At 25.1% G+C, this 1,570-nt stretch overlaps 1 protein-coding gene across 1 annotated transcript; it reads right to left on the bottom strand.

Moving 5' to 3' along the window:
* On the bottom strand, positions 1-1,569 carry SRAE_0000082100 (Prolyl endopeptidase; the record flags this gene model as incomplete). Its single annotated transcript, XM_024646773.1, has 2 exons — positions 1-1,336; positions 1,383-1,569. Coding segments are annotated over 2 exons (1,523 nt in total), but the record flags the coding sequence as incomplete, so codon positions are not given.
* Between the last annotated feature and the right edge of the window lies 1 nt (position 1,570).

Raw genomic sequence — 1,570 nt, 5'->3', positions numbered from 1 at the left:
TTTGATTAAATGTTTTATAGCATAAATAAAATCATCAAAACTGTTTTTTCTTTTTAGTTCTTTTCCGTCTGAAGTCCACTTTTTACCTAAACCTTCTATACCTCTTATACCAGGAATACACCAAATACCACCAAATTCTTTCACAAAAAACATTTTAGCCAATGACTTTTGGGGATGCCATGCAGCACTTAAATCACCATAAGCTTCTACAATTACAGGATTATTTTTATTTTTGTTTAAATTTTTATTGTGAATCATTATCATAGGTATACTTTTACAACCTTTAGTTTTAAAATATTCTGTTTTTATAGTAAAGTCATCAACAAAAAGTTCATAAAATTCAGTTTTAAACAATGTTTCTTTTATTATTTCATTTACTCCTTTGTTTAAAACATTTTCAAAATTATATCTATATATAGCATTTGGCATAACTATATTATTAAATGAATAGATAAGATAATTAGTACTTATATGTGCTTGTGCATGTTCAATGACTCCTGGACCAACATCTATATCTTTTAACAACGTTAGAGCTTTTTTATTATAAAGTTTCAAAAAATATTGTGATTTTTTGACAACAATTATTACGAAAAAATCTTTTCCAACAGAATAAACATTTTTAATTTTTAAACCTTCTTCTTCCTCTAAAATTATTTCAGCAGTATCAACAGTATTCTCTGAACTTTGAATTCTTGTTACCACAACACTACTTTTCATGCCAAATTTTTTCACGAAAAATACAGCAAAATCTCCAATAGTAAAACAATATTCATAGTTTGCATCAAATTTACCAATCAGATGATTAGGTATTATATCATGCGCAATATCACGTACATTTGTAAGATCAGAAAAATAATAAGCAGTTGTATCATTTAAATTCATTTGTATTTTTATAAGTAACAAATTTCCAGCATCTGATAATTTTGCCGTCATAGTGGTTTCTTCTAAAAAGTCAATTAGAAATATTTGTTTATCAACAGATTGACTTGTTCCAAATTTATGATAAAATAATATTTGACTACTGATATCCACTTCTTGTTCTCCATTTGAAGTAAGTTTTGTTGGGTAATTAGAATAAATAAAACCTGCGTCATTTAAAACAAAAGCATAATCTGTTTTTGAATTAATAGACAATTCATCTTTTAAATCTTTTCCATTCAAATATTTAAATTTTATTTTCAAAAATCCAGATAGTAAATTAATTTTATATGCCATAATTTTTAATGAAGGACTCATTGCAAAATCCTCTATATAAAGTTCTTCTTCTCTATCATAATTATTTAAATTTATAAAATCATCTTCTTCTACATTATAAGGTGCTACTCTTCTTATAATTCTAAAAAAAGAGACATAAAACTTTAAGCAATCTCTTTGTAACTTACGATCTATAACCTAAGTGATCAAAATTATAATAATATTTATAGTCTCCAAATTGTGAAACAAATTCTTGCTTAGTATATTTTTTATAACCATTTAATATGTTTCTAATTGGTTTTATAAATTCCGATCTATTCATAAAGTTGAAATACATGTTATTAAGCCCTGAGATAAAACGATTAGATTCTGGTCT

Source organism: Strongyloides ratti, scaffold srae_scaffold0000091, assembly GCF_001040885.1.
Source record: "Strongyloides ratti genome assembly S_ratti_ED321, scaffold srae_scaffold0000091".
NCBI lineage: Eukaryota > Metazoa > Nematoda > Chromadorea > Rhabditida > Strongyloididae > Strongyloides > Strongyloides ratti.
This window is presented reverse-complemented; position numbering and strand designations above follow the sequence as displayed.